Raw genomic sequence first — 16,050 nt, forward strand, 5'->3', positions numbered from 1 at the left:
TTAATGACAATTTATCATGCTCTTAAGGGGTGTCTTCCCCACCCCCTCGTTACCTACAAGGCCAAAATCAGGTCAGGAAGACATATAATCCCGAGATATCTGATTTCAGTAGTCTCTCCCTTCCAACTCAAAGAGCCAGGAATAGTAAAAGGAAATCAACTCCTCCTCCAGAAGTTTTCAGCACCAGCCAACTTTTCCACACATGATCACCTCAACTTTGACAGCATCTGGCAGCTAATGTTTATTCTGCTGTACCACACTGATGCTGAGGAATGTTGGTCACATGACATTCTCAGGTGCCATGATATGTCAAATAAATAGAACTTTTTAGAGTTATGTCAAGAACTGAGGTTTTCTTTACATAGGCAAGCTGATGCTTTATATTACAACAGCTGCTCAAGTCAAATTTGTATTTTTGGGATTAACTCCTTCAAATCTCTTGCAAAAGCAAACAAGGTTCCTCCTTCCATCTTATGCCTCCTATGACCAGACATCTCTCTACAGACAAAAACTAGATCGTGGCTGGTCTGAAAAGAAGACATATTTCAGGGTATCCTGGGTAACCCAGCACATACTTCACATCATATACTACCTTCTGAGTATCCAGTACATTTCCTTCCTCCACTTATTTCTAAGAGGCAGATCTCCCATCTCTGCTGACATTTTTCATATCATCCCATTCCACTGCTTTTTACATACACTATTCACAACACTCATCCATCTGAGAAACATCAAAAGATGAGGGGAGACGGAAAACTTAAGCTGAAAAGAGGATCCAATAGAGGGGCAGAGGTAGCAGTGTTAAGGGGTCAGAAGACAGCATACACTGAACAGATTCAACAGCTGTGCAAAAGAGCTGGACCCAATCTCTGCTTCCATCCCTCCACATGAGCAGTTGCTTCAAGGCACACAGATAACACTGCTTACACGAGAATCTCACTCAACAAAACCGCAGTCTATGCTCTTGAGATGCCCCAAGTGTCCCCAGCTGCAGTGAAGAGATGAGAATGGAGGGGAATAAACCCATGGGAATCAAAAGTACAGGATGAAGAACAAGCATTTATTTACTAATATGCAAGACTCATTCAGTTCAGACACTTCCTGCTCTGCTCAGCAAGTAGTGATGGAATTTTCCCTGTGAGTACTGAAAGATGCGTACAAATACATCAACCATCACCAGTTTTCACCTAAAAATATACAGCCACTTCCAAACTGATATACCTCCCCCTCCCTGCAGCATACATAAAGGTTTCACTTACCTGTGGACTGTGCTTCCAAGATAAAGGAACCAAAGATAACTAGCAGACGAAATAACCCATGGCCAGTCAAAGCAAGCGATGATCCTGTGTTGCTCTTTGATGCTACCATTCCATGGCACATCTTTCACCCACCAAGGTTTCTTTTCAAAAAATTTCTGAAAGATCTGGTTGATCAGGAGCACCTTGGTCTAAAAAAAACCAGACAAAGCAAGAAAAAATGTTGAGCCAAACACCTACAACATCTGGAGAGGGAGAAGGGAAAGTTAGAAATAAAGAGAAACCTTTTTCATGCTCTAGCACTTAGGAATCTTACTAAGTATTCACAGTTCTCAAGGTCACAGGAGCAGAAAAAGCAATCTTCTACACAGGAAAGACTAAAAGGAGCTGTATTAGAGAAAGACCATAACTTTTCACTTACTGATGTTTCAAATGTGAAGACTGCCTAGCTAACAATTAATTTTAGCTTTTCTTTTCAAGCCAGCCCCAGAGGACAGCATCTGGAGGATTTGTTTCAAAAATTCTTGAAGAGAGCCAGTCTTTCTCCACTCCCACCACTTTTCAGAGGGTCTCTGAGACAGAGCAGACTGTATGATAAATCAATCAAATGCTCCTGCAGCCACCTGGAGAGGCACAGCAATGCTGACAGGCAGCCAGCAGGCAAACACATACTTGTGAGGAGGAATGTAAAACAACTTGCAAGCCTCAGGTATAATGATGTGACAGGACAGAGCACAGCAATTAAAACTGCAGGATGTGACACTGCTCATACCTGAGGACTGAGGGATTCACCCACAGCCTCTGAGGCACTGTCACAGCAAAAACAGCCTTGTACACAAACACACAAAAGCACAGCTGGGAAACAGAGAAAGCACAAACTGAGCCCTTACTTTTAATGAAGACCCAGCAGAACACATTTCACCAGCGTATTGTAGTTTTAACCTGCAAGGCCTCTAATGGTAAACACACCAACAAATGATCAACCAACCAAAAAACACCCTGGAAAAACAAATCAACCAACGAAATAAAACAACAAAAAAACACCCACATGGAAACACACTTCAATACTTGTATCCTGCTATTCAATACATATCTGAAGCTCTCAGGTGAAAACAAATTCGCCAAAACTAGTGTTTTTTACATCTGGTAACAAGAATACTTTTAATTCTGAGGAAAACCCCATTCAGCCACAGCTTCTTCAGTTAAATGAATATGCAGACTGAAGGAAGATTAGATTTTTTATTTGGCCAGGTTTCCCAAGGAAATTCAAAACTGCTGGATAATCTCAAAGAGATCTGAGAAGTGCAGAGGCAGGTATTGTACTCTTTTGTACGTTGTGAGGACAAACAGGACATCTGGGTTATCACTCCTACTACTGGGGAAGGTAGAACCTTCAGACCCTTGAGTACTTCCAAGATTAAAGCAATACACCAGCACAGACTAGAGAAACACACGACTCAGCCTCAACTCACATTTCCAATTACTCAGGCAAAACATGAAATGCATTATGGAAGGGAATATGTAGATTTGTTAACAAACCTGATAGGCAAGTGAAAAGAGGGGTTTTCCCTTAGTTCTACATCACTACTATGCTTATACTTCACAAAAGGGGTATCTTTAAATTTGGATCTTTCTTTTTGGATCTCTCTCAAAGAAAAATTCTTTGTCTGCATACACCCTGCCTTGAAATGTCATTTCAAGATGACAAAGTGTAATGCATATTGGAGCTGCTGCTACAATAAACTCTGTGCCTACCCCTTTTGTTTCCTGCTTCATTTGGAGGGGGGGGAGAGGAGTGAATCTATATCACTATGTCTGTAGCACAGCCTATAGATTTCTCATGTATTCACAGAATCACAGAAATTCAAGGCTGGAAGAGACCTATAAGATCATCAAGTCCAACCCATGTTCTAACAATTCAACTAGATCATGGCAGCAAGTGCCACATCCAGTCTTTTTTTGAACTCTTCGAGGGATGATGACTCCACCACCTCACTGGGTAGATGATTCCAGTATCTGATCACTCTTTCTGTAAAATACTTCCTTCTTAATTCTAACTTGCATCTCCCTTGACGCAGCTTGAGACTGTGTCCTCTTGTTCTATCTGTTGCTGCCCGGAGAAAGAGACCGACCCCCAGCTCACCACAGCCACCCTTCAGGAAGTTGTAGAGAGTGATGAGGTCACCCCTGAGTCTCCTTTTCTCCAGGCTAAACAACCCCAGCTCCCTCAGTCCATGAATAAGGAGCCAATGCTTGTTCAGCAAATCTCCACCATGCAGAATGGAATAAGGATACTCTACTTACCTGCTAGAATACCTTCAGCATCAATTAGACCATGGAATGAAAAAAAAAAAAAATACTCCATGTGAAGAAAGCCAAGCCAGGTAATCTGTTTATCTGCCCTGTCCTCTCAAGTCAGACCTCCTGCATGGCATCTAAGTTCATATTTAGTCAGAAGAGGCCACTCTATCCTCCAGGCCAACAGATGGCTGCTCTCCTCCAAGAGTCACTGCTCTACACAGAATTACAGGTCTGAAAAAACAGTGCACCATCTTCAACAAATGCCCTTCTGATTAGACCAAGAAAGCTCTGTTCTCTCTATTCCAATTCAATGAAGCCTCATTAGTATAAGAACTTTTGAAAGTACTGCCCCAGTATTTTTAAAAGGTGGCCCTCCCTGCCCTTGGAACAATGCATGTCAGGTGACATGGTAGCAGCCAGGAGAGGTAGGAAGAGGGCATGCAATTATCACAAAATTTGCTGAGCCACCTGAGGTGTGCTACCTTTCCCCAGAGGCATTTTCCTCCCCCAAAGAATGCACCTAGAAATCAGCAGTGCAGCTCTGGTCTCTGAACAGCGAACAAGTTAGAAATATCTAAAACAAGAATATCTTCCAAGGGAATCATTTATTGCTTATTCTTGATTCACTAACAGATTGCTACAAAGCACAGCACTGTTTCTCTCCTTTCTTTTAAAATCAGACATGGTTTCCACACCTCTCTTTAGCTACCAAGTCACTTGAATCCCAGGTTACCACATATCCTGTCTATTGCAGGCCGGGGCTGCCACTCCAGGAATGCTGTAAATTGATGCTGCTACAGAAACATCCCACTAAGCTGATCTAGTTTGGTGTGGAATTGAAGGAGACACAAGGGTAGCCAGCCCATCCAGTGGGTGCCAGCACAGACAAACCCCTCAGGATTGCTAAGAGACATGGGGTACAGGTACTGCTTGTGAGGATCCTGCCTTTGGGCTTCAGTCAAGTTACAAAACTCGTTCCCAGCCTTGACTGTTCCCTGACAAAATTAGAAGAGAGAGGTTCTGACTAGATAAGAAACTATCCCTTTTTCCCAGAGGAAAGCTGATTTTAAGGCTATTTAGACAGACATTCAATTCTCTGAAAATTGACTGTTGTTTTAGCACACCCCTCATACCTACAGCTCAGGGAAAAGCAGCTTTTATAAGAACTCCTCAGGCTTCCACTGCCTGAAGTTAGCTGGAGTGCAGTATAGATCACACACATTTGTCAGACATACTCCCAGGGGCATAGCTTAACAATTCAGGGGCTTGGGAGAATCAAAGTGTACACAAAGCACTAAGGAACAGGCTGGTTTCTTTAATGGATACTAAGAACAGTAAGGCAGAAGCTGACAGTGGCACAAGTATGAAGAGCAAGGACATTTCAGACCCATTTCACATGCCACAGCCTAGGCTGAAGGGTTATGTAAGGATTAAGTTTAAACAAAGATGTTTACAAAGATAATATTCAGTACAGCCAGCAGTGCCCATAAACACAGTAAGGAGTGGAGGAGATTTTTCTCTGTTGAAAGTATATCAGTCAATAAAGATGAAGGATTTTTTGCTTTCTTTATAATATGAACCTTGAAAAACACCTGCTAAATATGGATAAGACAATAAGCCATCCTCTATATCTACAAAGTCAATAGTCACACACCCTCCTAGGGAATACTATGAACAAGTGAAGAAGTACCCATTGGTCCCAGCTTAGGGACATCTCCAGCTCTTTCTTCAAGTCTTGGCATCAAGCCAGCTTCCCAGCAACGCTTCACCAAGAGTCCCCCTGGTAGCATGGCCAGCCCTGCCTGCACAGGGAACAGGTTTGCTTCTACATGACGTCCTCAAGCAGACATCAACTCCCACTGAAACCATGCAGGCCAGACCCCCTGCTTGCTCTTACACCACCAGCAGCCCTTTCCAAAGATGACACACTTACATATGGCAGGAGCTCTCTTTAAGATAAGCTCTCTGGGGACTTTTCTCATTTATCTTCCAGACCTTCAGAAGCTGCCAATCACATCCCTTGATCCAAGATCCCTTTGTAAGCATGTGTAAATTTTCACAGGATTACGACTTAATTGTCTTATTTTGTCACAGAAGGACTCCTAGGTCCACACAGAAAAAGCATTCTTTGGAAGGTCATATGCTCAGGACATGCTCTGGACAACCAGAGACTGGACAGTCTGAAGCTCTCTAGTTGCTCAAAATGCCTAGCACAGTTATGTCCTGTGTCACTGTTGTTGGAAAACAGGTCTTCAACCTGAATTCTTCAAAGTTTATTTAGGGAAGTGTTCAGAATGTTTGGAATGCCACTGGCTTGCTTTTAAATACCATGCTTGAAATTCAGCAAAAGAAAATTAGCTACCCTCATGCACGTAAGAAATCTCTATTTTATCCACATGATTTCCCCCTCACAGAATAATACTCAGACATTGTTTGCTAACTCTTGAATGCACACAGCAAAGATCTTAGCAGTGGCATGAGTGATGGGTGTGCAGAGCACAGCTTTTGAAAAGCTAAGTACAAGTGTTGTTCTTGCCTCATGGTCATGCTGCAAGTGGAGTCTAATGTAAGCAGTGTGGTTTAGAGGATTTAACCTTCACCCTTAGTTGCTGGTTTTGTTGTATCCTTATTTTGCCTGCTTTCAAAGAGCAGTCAGGCTTTAAAGCAAAAAAAGTCATCTTCTTGGTTGCTAAATTTAAAAAAAAACAGAAAAATCAAGTCCAAGTGACAGCAGAGGAAAGAAATCCTTCATTCCACTTACTTTTGGTGGTTAAAACAGTTTAGTTGAAAGCTTTTAAAAACAGAATTGTGTTTTTAAAATTTAGGAACAGCATCACAATTCAATTACACTATTCAGTTTAAGTTAAGGACAAAGGCAAAAACAAAGCCTTTGAAGTTACCTGCAGGCAGTTCAGAAAATTCTTAATAATCTGACTTTCAGCACAGCCAACTTTCAATTATTCAGGATAATTGGAAAAGGTAGAAGAGGAAAGGAGGAAATATGAAAAGCCAAACAACATGTAACACTCCTCCTGTCCAGTAACCAGATGATGTGTTTGGTAGCTTCATTTTACACCTTCATATTTGAATTATAAAAAGGCAGGTTTCTGCATAGCACAGTCACAGCATAAAGCAGACAGGCAAACTGCACATATTCCCTGCTATAAAGAAGAACCAAGCTGCTTATTCTGGACATTGGAATCAGTACACACCCTACTGCAAACAACCCCACTGCTGAAGTGAAATCTGAATAGTTGGATTTCCTTCCTCATTCCCCAACTGTGCCGAGGGTTTGGCCTATGACCTTCAAATTTGGCTTTTCTTTCATAGAATTGTTTTGATTTAGCTTTTACCTGCTCTCTCCCACAAAGGTTTCTAGAACATTTCTTTTAAATTTTAAAATGTTAAATTAAAAAAAAATCCCAACAAACTAAACCAACAATTGGTGATGCACAACTTCCATTTTCAAGAGAGAGCACTGGAGTTTGCATAGAAAGAAGCCTGCTGGACAGGGTAAACTCTGAAATTCCATTTTCATCTCTGATAAATGGCATGTACCTAATTCTCCACAGACTCACTAAGGCACACCCAAGCTTTAAGCCAGGGAACTGGATTTTTCACTACTGGATAATTAGTACCTTACAACTGATAAAGTCACACCAATATTCCTACCTCAAGTGAATAAACCTGCAAGATTCACCAATTTCCACAGCCTACTGCCCAGCTTCCTCCTCTCTACCCTTCCTGTCACAGGCTAAAGTCCTTTTGGCACCTAGGTCATGCTTTTGTACCCCTCCCTTGTTTGCCTCCTTATCTCATTGATGCTCCTCTAACCATCCTGAGGTTAGCCAAGACTGTTTTCCTGTGGGCTGACTGCAAGGAGCACTTCCTCCAGCCGCTCCCTTCCACGCTGGGTGCAAGCCTTTGTATACCAGCTTCCTCCCTGCTGCAGCCCAAAGAAATGGACAGCAGCTTCAAACATACTCCTGCAGGGACCAAACAAGCTTCAACTCCAACACTCCTTTTAAAGGTAGGTAACAAGGAAGGAACAGACTTTCCAAGGTGTTTGCTTCTAAAGAAGACGTGCAAGGTTGCCAAGGGCAAAAGGGGTGGTATTCAGTACCTTTCACTGTCCATTGAATGATGGAAACACTCAAGTCACTGTGGATTAACAACTGCAAAGCACGGGTCAGTTTTCATTCTTACAAACAGCACTCATGCTTTTAGAAACAGAATCAGAAACAAACTACTGGAAACAGTCTCAGTATTGTGCGATCCTCCCCCATTTCCCCGTACTGTGGTTGTCATGACATGTCTTGACACATTCACAGGAGATTCCAATTGTATTATTTAAAAAAAATAAATCCAAGTTTCCTTGCTTTGGTAAGCCCGAGAGAAAGCCCTAAATATCATTAGCTCCCCAGATTTTAAGAGGTTTTCTTTACAGTCACAGAATTTCTGGAAATTTTTCTGGAAAATTTTTCTGCTTTACTCGGGAAGAAGAAGATAAGAGATCAAAATCCATTGTCCTTCCAAATAAGGAAAAAGTTAGTTATGGGCAGGCTGTGAACTTCCAGGAACCAGTAAGAAAAACAGAGCTGTAGAGGAGCAGTGGAAGAGTTAGGTTAATGCACACAACTCCAATGTACTGCAGATTCCTGCACTATTACAAAAATGCTTATAGCAGTGGGATCATGTCAACAGTGAATGAAAAGAAAACAGTTATTTTTTAAAAAGTGCTGGATCTGCTTTAAATAATTATTTTTTTAAACATACTGACATCTATGCTATCTATGAAAGGAACTAGAGATTGGGGGGTTGTGGAAAACATCTCACAATCTGTCTCGGTTTTGGTTTTGGGTGATTTTTTTGTTGTTGTTTTTGGGTTTTTTGAAAATGTCTTTATCTGGAAAAGTATTCCCTTTAGAAACCATTGTTTTAGCATTTTTTCCCCTGCTGCACTGCATCAGAAAAGCTAGGTTTCATATTTTCAGCTTTAATCAGTACAACAGCACATTTACAGAGGACCATATGCACAAAATGTTCCAGAATGCCTTCCAAAAATAATAAGTCCTAAAAAAGAAAACTCACAGTAAACTGGAATGGCTTCAGGGAAGGAGAATAAAGTAAATCCATGCAAAGGCATAACTTCTTGTAACCACATCCAAGCTTGAAATGTTACTTTCACTAACAGGGTTGACAAAGAAGCACTGGATTGCTAAGGTCACTTGTATATCCAGGATGTTATTCTCATTTATGCAGCTATCTCAATCTGTTTCAGAGAATGAAAGCCTGTGTACAGTAAAGGCTTATTTTATAATCCCTCACTACTAGAACATGCCTCTCCCTATCCTGACCATTTCTTGCGCTTTCATTTCAACTAATGAGGCTAAAAGCATCAGTCTGCTATACATGCAGCTACAATACCACCAGGTTGTACAGCCACTTGAGAGGACATCCATTTGGAAGTCTTTTTCCTATCAAAGTCCTCTAAATATAAACTTCAGTGAAGCAGTCTGACATTTAAGGAAGGAACTATACTAGGAGATAAAGGAACTCTTACATTTATTCCTAAAAGCACAGCTGTGAGACACAACTCAAGTTTAAAATGATTGTATTTCCCAGATATAAAAATATCCACTATACAGAAGTATCATCCACTTTCAAGGAATGGCAACAAATATTGTACAGTGCCTGTTATTGGTATTCCACCTTATAAAGAGGTTCTCAGGAAGAGATGTGTTGTTGTATCAGAAGATTCCAGGCTAACAAATCCCTAATGTTTCAGTGTCCACCAGCACATAGATCTTTCCAGAGATAAACACACACACACAAAAATGCCAAAACACAATACTGTCCCTTAAGTCCTCCAAAAATTAAATCTTCCAACAAGATAGATTATTGACCAAACCAAAAAAAAATTAAATTCTGGTTTTGGCCTTGAGACTGCATTTGGGATTCTAACACAGAAGAGAATGACTTCAATAAGTCTTGATAAGGCAGGCCTTCAAAAGGCCTCAGCACTATGGCTCGGTTTTGCATCCATTAGCCCACTATTTTTCTTTACTTTTGTTTTCTAGCAGCTGCAAAGTTGCTAGATGTTTGTTACTGCTTTTCCTTCTCAGGATGTACTGTGCTAACAGCACAGATGCACTTGTACTGCCACAAACCCCTCACTGTGGCAGGCATCCATCCCAGTGGCACTGGGCAGGTTTTATTCCACAGTGCCACATCACTCTTGCCAGTGTACAATGAAACAAGAAAAAACTTTGCATCCCCATTCCATCCCCTCGCAATTCAGAGCACAATGAGCACAGTGCCTGCACACAGACCTGTTCCCGGCAGGTCCCCAGCACAGCACCCTCACTAGCAGCAGGCACATCCCACACAGACTCCACCCCAACAACCTACATGAAGATTTCAGACTTCAGACAAGTTAACATAAACTAATTTCAAAAGTCTGTAGGACCAAGAGAAGAGGTGGTGGGGGGGAAAAGGAGCCCAGACAGTTTGCTTTCTTTTAAGTCATCCTCAGAATTACCAGAATTACTCACAGAGAAGACACATCACTATGCAGAAGACCCTCACAGCCTTTTTTCCTCTAATTAGTTTCCTTCAACAGGCTACACTTAACTTGATTTTCTTACAAGGGATCAGTTGCAATTACATTCTGATTTGAGCAGCACAAGCTAAATAATCAAGTCAGACAGACACTCCAAGAAAGATAATGGCTTATTACATGTCACAAGGGGATATATACACACACCATGATAAGGCCAAGTGTTCCAAGCAGAATCCTAGGGATAGATCCCTTACCAGCAGAGTACCAAACCATCATCTGAGACCTACAACCATCATACAAAGATGGCGTGTTAAAGATTTAGATTTTGTGTCAAAGATTTCCACCATCAAATTGGGGTGGGAGAGAAGCATGCCAGAAAGAAGTGTAGAGAAGTAAGAGTTTGCAGAATAAAACTTTTCATAAATAAAACCTGTTTGTTGTACCTCAATAGAAGGTCAGTTTAAAGCTTCAACTTCTTCCTCACCTGTCTCGGTGACATTTAGACTTTACAAAGCATGGCTAGTAGAGCAAAAATATTTTTAAAAATAAGTCCCTGTTAGCTGGAACTAGGGTAGTCCAGAAGTGGGACACAGGATGCTCTGACTTGCAGCAGGAGAGGGAGCACAACCAGTCTACTGCACCACCCTGTGCCAGAGGGATCCCCATTCCTCCACTCCCCAGGGAGGGGCCTCTGTCAAGCTGTTATCAAACTCAAACAAAATGTTAAGCAAAGGATCTTGAGGCAGCCAAGCAACACTGCCTGCGAGCAGCTACTCATTTAGCAGCTCTCGGCACCTCGTTCATATTGTAGGAATGGTTCTTCACCCTTTAGTGACCTGCAATCTAGTCCACCTCTTGTACATCAGCACCTCCCCTTTGCAAAGCCAGCTGGGGCTGTCCCTCCACCATTTACAGGCTACCTGGGCTGAAGGATAACCCTTGCTCCTGAGTAAACAGACACCCCCATGCTGCTGCTCCCACACCCACCTCGCAGCTAAACATCCCCTTTGCAACAGTAATTAAATTTTTGGGAACTTCTCAGAAATTGGGCCCTTGCACAAGGTCAGCTCTGGGGCCAGTGGAAGCAGCAGCTGGGGAAACACTCCCACCTCAGATTTGCTGCCAAGGCCTGAAGTGTCTGAAAGCACTCTCTGGCTTAAGCAAGCAGCCCACTATGCTGGGCCAAGAAATTGTACAGGCCTCTTGCTCCTAAAACCATCTCCATTTTCAATCCACATTGAAGTGTGGAAAAAATAATTTACTATACATAAAGATACTCTATATCAAAATCATTCCCCGAAATCATGGATCCAGTATCATGGTTTCCATGCAGATTAAAAGCCAGAAAAAGCTGGGTGAGAGTGCTCCAAAACAGCCAAAGGTAACACAGGCTTGTCAGAGTTAGAGGCAGGCAAATGAAATCAAAGCCAAAAGAGAGGGGAAAGTTACACAAGGCAGAACATCAAGAGTCAGCAAAATGCTCAGCAGTAAATGTTACAGTTTTGTGCAGGGCTGCAAAGCGGTGCTGCACACAAGCAAGAATCACACACATGCCCGTGCTAGGTCAGGAGATACACCCAGAAGTCACAGCATACAGGTTATTTCATCTTCTACATCTCACTTTGGCTGTTTTGCTAGACCACCTAGGACTCCAAAAGCACAGCTAGGCTTTGTCCAGTCTACCTCAAAACTCTAGGGAGAACCCTTCCAAAGATCATATTCCTTCCCAGTACTCAAAATGGGCAAAGACAAACTGGATAAAGCCACAGGCAACACCTTTCCACCGGGGACAGAACGTAGAGGTAAAGCATCCTGCTACTGACCTGAGCCCTTCCTTCCCTGCCCTTCTCCCTCAGCCAAGCACACCACTCCCAGGTGGTGGTGCCTGCCTCCTGCCTCAGTCCTCCACACCTGAAGGGGCAGCTACCAGGCAACCATCCATGAAACACAAGCAAGAAGACAGATTATGGAGTCTTCTGGATTTCTACTTCTTTTTTTACTTGTCCAGCATACTTGTATTCAAATGTCAACAGGCTGCGCACATGAACGTGAAAGACACCACACATGCTGTCCCAGACACCTCCATGCCTTGCTCCTCTTGCACACACAGACCTGAAAAGTTGAAGATGTTTCCCCATTCCCTCTAAAAAGTGCATTTTAGAGCAGGAATATTTAACTCTCTGCTATCTGAAGGTAAGGAATAAGTATGTCAAACAACCAGCAGCTAAGGGAACAGTACATCCACTTGGGAAGCATGTCACTCCCTGCTTTGCTTGGGGTTTTGAGGTTTCTTCAAGTACCCCCCATGAGTACACTTAAGCTATGAAACTACTTCTCAAGAAAAAACATTCCAGTGAATGTGACCAGTAACCTCTACCCAGCCTCATGGGAAAAGCTCAGCAACTCCAGTTTCAACTGCCTTTAAAGGAAGACTGATTCTATTATTATTTTTTTCCAGACATTTTGCAAATAAATATGAAGGTCCTGCCACAGCCAGTAATCCTCAAGCAATTTCCTGTCTCTGGAAACAAGGTTCCCTCAGACTGAATTGATTAAATAAAGGTTATTAGAATTAGTATAAAACAAGCTTGTTTAAAAGTCCTGCTCTTCATGTTTTTACCTGTAACACAGTGTTCCAAGCAGCAGCACAAAGAGATCAGCTACAATAGCTTACAACATAACAAAATTAATATGCAAGACCCACCAAAGAGTGAGAAGGTGATTTACAATTACTTTCAACAGCATAAGATTTTCATCTTCATTTAATCTATTTTGAAATGAGTTTCTCAAAGGGTATGCACCTTTTTATACTGTACTCTTAAGACCGGATTTCTTTTCCCCATTTTGTAAATCTGATATGTGATTGAGTCTTTGAGAGTCAGCAGTTGCCATAACCAAAGCTGTTTTCCTTTTGCCTCTGCAGTTTAAGGATTTGCTGCAAAACAACTGGTTAAATCCATTAACACCATCTTTCAGTGTTACTAATTTCCTTTTCCTCTAAAGCCAAACATTCTAAATAAAACCCTTGCAAAGACAAGTGTTAGTTTCTACAAATGCTACACGTATGTAGAGGAAACAGCTTGACATCAGGACCAGACACTTGCTCAACAATTCTCTGGCATCTCTTGAACAGACAAGAGGAAGTAACAGGATGTAATGACACTGGTGCAACAGTTTAAAAGAAACAGAGCAACCATTTAAATTGAGGCACACTTTACAAATAAAAAATCTTGAGTCTTACAGAAAGGTCTAAACATCAACATCAGACTGGCAATAGTCTCCAATGCACAGGTTAACTGAGCTTCTTGTTCTTATCCATAAGAAAAAAATACATTATGCAGAGTTCCTGCACAGGAATTGACCAAGAACGGGGGGGAAGGTTGGTGGTTTTATTTTAATAATCTCACTTCTCTTCAGTATATGCAGAGTAACAACTGTTAAAAAAAGACAACAAAACATCAAATGTCATCTGTAGCTCCACCTATAAGGTTCAGAGAGAGACTGTATTGCACTAATGTCACAGCAGCTATATCCAGAGGAGCTGGTGGTGTGTCACTTGCAACTATCTGGATGTCCATTGGCATCTTTTAAAAAGCCACTTGCAAGCTTCATTTTGTGAAAAGACTAGTCTCTGCATGTTTTATACACATTCTAACTCACCTAGTGCTGCTTTTCTAAGTAAGCCAAACATTGCATTTAACAGGTATAAGGAACAGTTGGCTCTGGATAACAAAGGATCTCCATTTGTCTCGGGCACATCAGGGTCTGCTCCCCTCATGAAGCAGAATCATCCTTTCACATGCAGAGGGAAGTGGGGGGAGAACAAAGACAAGCCTGAATTGTGGAAAATAAATAGCTCCACTAAGGCTCCACAGGACACTCCAAGGCTCATTTTGGGGAAACCGCCCTTCTTATAGCATACTACAGAGCACAATAGCTGTCAGAAGCCTTTTCTCCAACACGCACATACCCTTCCCTGGTCTCTAGCAACACTGCCACAGCCTCCACCTCCAAGTCCTGCTCCTCAGAGGCACTTGAGTATAGCTGCTGGAAATCACTGCAGAGGCTGCTTCACAGCATCCTTGAAAATGAAAAGAAATCCCAGAGAAATGCTACTGTGAGCCCTTTTGAAAGGTAGGAACACATGGTGGTAAGGACAGAACTCAACAACATACTTCTAAGGGACCAAGGTTAAGCTTCATCATCTCTGCCAAGAACAGCCATGCTTTATTTACATCAACAGCCTTTGCAAGCTCCTTGCAGACAAATCAAATCTGAAAAAGCTAATTATATTTAGGCAACATTTGCTACAAAATAAGTGAAACTGGGCAGGAGTTTAAGTTCTTTGAGGAAGCAGTCCTACTAATAAATTTTTATTTCTGACCCAGGAAAACTGTTGGGTTTTGTCACTAGACCAGCAGCAAGTTTCACTCTCAGAAGTCATGACATAAAAGATTACTCTGCCCCAAAGGAAAAGGCCCTCAGGAGTGAGGCCTTGTAGAATTACAGGTACAACCTCAACACAATCATCATCAAGGGAACACTGTTCCTTGCAAACACTGAAAGCACTTCCACCAGCAAGGAGAAATGGAGAGCAGGTGACAGTCTGCAACATCAATAGTTCCAAGATGCCTGACCCAACATTTTTGCTCGCTTTTTTTTCTGGGGAAATAATCTTGACTTCCTAACTGCAGGAAGGACTCCTGATCTGATGGGAATGAAGAAATGGAGAAAAGAAAGAACTGGCCTTGTGAGAGCCATGTCATCACAGAGCACAGCAATGCTCAACACACACTACACATTCCTGAGAACGGGCTACAGAGCTCACCTGCAAATCAGTCAAGAGATGAGAGCATGCAGAGGGATCCCAGCTCCCTTCTACAAGTGTTCACCCAAATTGCAAAGGGTCTGAGTTAAGACCAATGATAGTAATGTGAAAAGAAGGATGTCAATCTATAGTGAGACTCTGACTTTGCAGAAGACTAAAAAATAAAGCTGAGGAGGAGATTGAAAAAGAGGACATGCACATTACTGCCTTAATGTCATCAATCCTGGGAAGGTCTGGTTCCTGACATTAGCTGAAGTTCAGAGTTGAAACGATTTTTTATATATTAATCCAAGGCCTGCAAACACCTTCATTTCAAGATGTAAAAAGGGATCCTTGGCTTCTTTAGCCAAGAAAATTATTAAATCCCCATTTCTGAGACAGATTTTTTTCCCCTCCACTATTGTAAGTCAAGAAAAAGTATGAGGGGGGGAAGGGTATAAGGAATGAAAGTCTTAAAGAACTTCAGAGAGGTGATTAACATAATCAACACTTCTTTTCGAAACCACACCTGAAGTGTAGGTGGCCTTGTATAGGTGTTTACCAAGAGTCAAACCAGAGATCTAGAAACCTGCTGGAAAGGTGTTGGCTTACCTTCAGCTGAATAATTCAACTGACTTGAGAAATGTCAGGCCTATCCCCAGCAATGCCTGGCTAAATTCCCTCCCCTACAAGTAGTCAGTAGACTTTAGGCAAGCCTGCTATTTCACCAGAATCAAGCTGAAGAAGACTAGTCTTTAAATAGCATAAACGTGGGCAACAAAGGCTGCAGCTACCACAGGTTTCTTTGGTCTGTTTTTCTACAGCTGAATGTTGAGACACATTTTCTGAAATACATGACAGCCACATGCTTCCTTACAGCAGGCTCTTCTTGCCTTACATGGAAAACATTTCTTGTATGACACAGAGGAAGCAAAGGTTAGATCAGATTTTAGTTGTGGGATCTTTTCATGCTGTGCAATAAAAAGCCCACTGATCTCACGCTGCTTCCCCCTCTGCTGCATATGCTCCTCCCCCTCACACAATGAAAGCCTCTCGGCTGAAACGTCATTTCCCATCCCTTCCCTTTAGCATGCTTTTTAACATCCTCTTTAACATCCTTTTCC

At 42.0% G+C, this 16,050-nt stretch overlaps 1 protein-coding gene across 3 annotated transcripts in view; it reads right to left on the reverse strand.

Moving 5' to 3' along the window:
* SUSD6 (sushi domain containing 6) overlaps positions 1-16,050 on the reverse strand; it is a 73,477-nt gene that overhangs the window by 39,305 nt on the left and 18,122 nt on the right. For all 3 annotated transcript variants that reach the window (XM_059473529.1, XM_059473527.1, XM_059473528.1), the window contains exon 3: positions 1,260-1,447. In XM_059473529.1, coding sequence (XP_059329512.1) covers positions 1,260-1,380 — 121 coding nt within the window. In that variant the 5' untranslated portion in view covers positions 1,381-1,447. The remainder of the gene's footprint in view (positions 1-1,259; positions 1,448-16,050) is intronic.

The sequence above is a fragment of the Ammospiza nelsoni genome, chromosome 6 (assembly GCF_027579445.1).
Source record: "Ammospiza nelsoni isolate bAmmNel1 chromosome 6, bAmmNel1.pri, whole genome shotgun sequence".
Taxonomy (NCBI): Eukaryota; Metazoa; Chordata; class Aves; order Passeriformes; family Passerellidae; genus Ammospiza; species Ammospiza nelsoni.